This window comes from Antrostomus carolinensis, unplaced genomic scaffold (assembly GCF_000700745.2).
Source record: "Antrostomus carolinensis isolate BGI_N321 unplaced genomic scaffold, ASM70074v2 scaffold10707, whole genome shotgun sequence".
Lineage (NCBI taxonomy): Eukaryota > Metazoa > Chordata > Aves > Caprimulgiformes > Caprimulgidae > Antrostomus > Antrostomus carolinensis.
The window spans coordinates 2,537-4,614 of record NW_010326683.1 but is presented as its reverse complement, the minus strand read 5'-3'; the positions used below and the strand labels follow the sequence as shown (position 1 = coordinate 4,614).

Genomic DNA, 2,078 nt, shown 5'->3' with positions numbered 1-2,078 from the left:
TTTTTTTAGGTGGTGGCCCCGTTGCTGTCACCATCCCGGCCTCTCCCTTCATGCAGAAGCTTGGCTATGGCACTGGGGTCAACGTCTACTTGATGAAGAGGTACCTGTGAGACCACGGGGGGGTGGAGATGCTCAGGAATGGGGCTTGGCATCTTTTCCCCCCCAAAGAATAACAGATGGGATGGGAAGAGATGGAGCCATCTCCTCTTGTCCTGTCCCTTGGGCCTTGGTTGAACAGACCCACCCCCACCTCTCTCCACCCTCCTCCAAGGGACTTGCACAGAGCCACAAGGTCTCCCCTCAGCCTCCTTTTCTCCAGGCTCAACACCCCCAGTTCCCTCAGCCACAAGGGAACTCAGCACACTTGTGCTCCAGACCCTTCCCCAGCTCCGTTCCCTTCTCTGGACACGCTCCAGCACCTCCATGTCCTTCTTGGAGTGAGAAGCCCAAGTTTTCCACCTGTCCCACATGTTCTGGAGGTATCAGTGCTGGGAAGGAGCCCCCACCATTGTGGGGTGACCCCATCAGCCTGGAGTTTAGGGATTTGGGGTCCATTCCTGGCTCTGCTGAACAAGCTGTTCCTCACCCCAAGTCTTGGCTTCTCCACCTGGAAATGAGAATCCACACAAATGTGCTTTCAAAATTCCCTGGACCTGGCCAAAGCCACTCTGCACCTCAGCAAACTTCATCTTCTCATCACTCCTCATTAACTCCACAAAAGAAAAGCAGAAGTTCTCCAGGTCAGCTCCCCTGTGACCTTGAGATCTGTGACTCTCCCCTTGCAGATCTCCTCGAGGTTTGTCTCGTTCTCCTTGGGCTGTGAAGAAAATCAATTCCAAATGCAACAGCAGGCAGCAAAACATCTACCAGCAGAGACTCAACGAAGAGGCCAAGATCTTGAGAAACCTCCAACACCCCAACATCGTGGGTAAGTTCCCAGCACAACCTGTGTCACTTCAATTGTAACTCAAACTGGTGGAGGTGACTCTGGAACCAGCTGATGGGACATGAAGGTTCTCTGGGCTCCTCTTGTACTGAGGACTCCTGTCTGGCTCTGGATGTCTGGAGAACCAAGGTGTGATAGCTTGGAGGACACACAGAGGAAGGATCACTGTGGGCTTGCCCTGTCCTTATGTTCCAGAGATGGTCCCAGTAACCCATACTGGGCTGCCTGTGCCTTTGGACAAGCCCACCATGGACCTCAGTAAATTAATTTAGTCTTGTCCTGCATGATGGAGACTTGGATCTGCTCCTGGGGCAGCGTGGTTGGTGGCAGAATTGTAGAATCACAGAATCATTAAGGTTGGAAAAGACCTCTAAGAACATCCAGTTCAACTGTCAACCAAACACCACCATGTCCACTAACCCATGTCCTGAATCATAGAATCCCAGACTGGTTTGGGTTGGGAGGGACCTTCAAGCTCATCCAGTTCCAACCCCCCTGCCAGCAGCAGGGACTCCTTCCACTAGACCAGGTTGCTCAAAGCCTCATCCAGCCTGGCCGAGAACACTTCCAGGGAGGAGCAGCCACAGCTTCTCTGGCCAACCTGGGACACTGGCTCACCACCCTCACACCAAACAATTTCTTCCTCACATCTCAGCTCCATCTCCCCTCTGCCACTTTCAAGCCATCACCCCTTGTTCTCTCCCTCCCTGCCCTTGGCCAAAGCCCCTCCCCAGCCTTCCTGGAGCCCCTTCAGGTACTGGGAGGCCACTAGAAGGTCTCCCCGGAGCCTTCTCGTCTCCAGGCTGAACAGCCCCAACTCTCTCAGCCTGTCCTCACAGCAGAGCTGCTCCAGCCCTCGCATCATCCTCGTGGCCTCCTCTGCACTGGCTCCAGTAGCTCCATGTCCTTGTGCTGTTGGTGGCCCCAGCTCTGGAGGCAGCAGTGCAGGTGGGGTGCTGACACCCTTTGGTGCTTCGTTGCCTGTTGAGATCAGTGTCAGTTATGGAGAGGTGGTTATCTGGGTGAGTTCCCTCACAGGCCAGGTTGGATGAGGCTTTGAGCAACCTGGTCTAGTGGAAGGGGTCCCTGCTGCTGGCAGGGGGGGTGGGGCTGGATGAGCTTGAAGGTCCCT

The 2,078-nt window shown here is 54.8% G+C and overlaps 1 protein-coding gene across 1 annotated transcript in view; it reads left to right on the top strand.

Moving 5' to 3' along the window:
- Window positions 1-5: 5 nt before the first annotated feature.
- The window catches only part of PBK (PDZ binding kinase), a gene marked incomplete at both ends in the record, with an annotated part of 4,397 nt that continues 2,324 nt past the window's right edge, over window positions 6-2,078 (top strand). Inside the window, 2 exons of the mRNA XM_010171667.1 lie at window positions 6-100; window positions 786-928. Coding sequence (XP_010169969.1) covers window positions 6-100; window positions 786-928 — 238 coding nt within the window. The remainder of the gene's footprint in view (window positions 101-785; window positions 929-2,078) is intronic.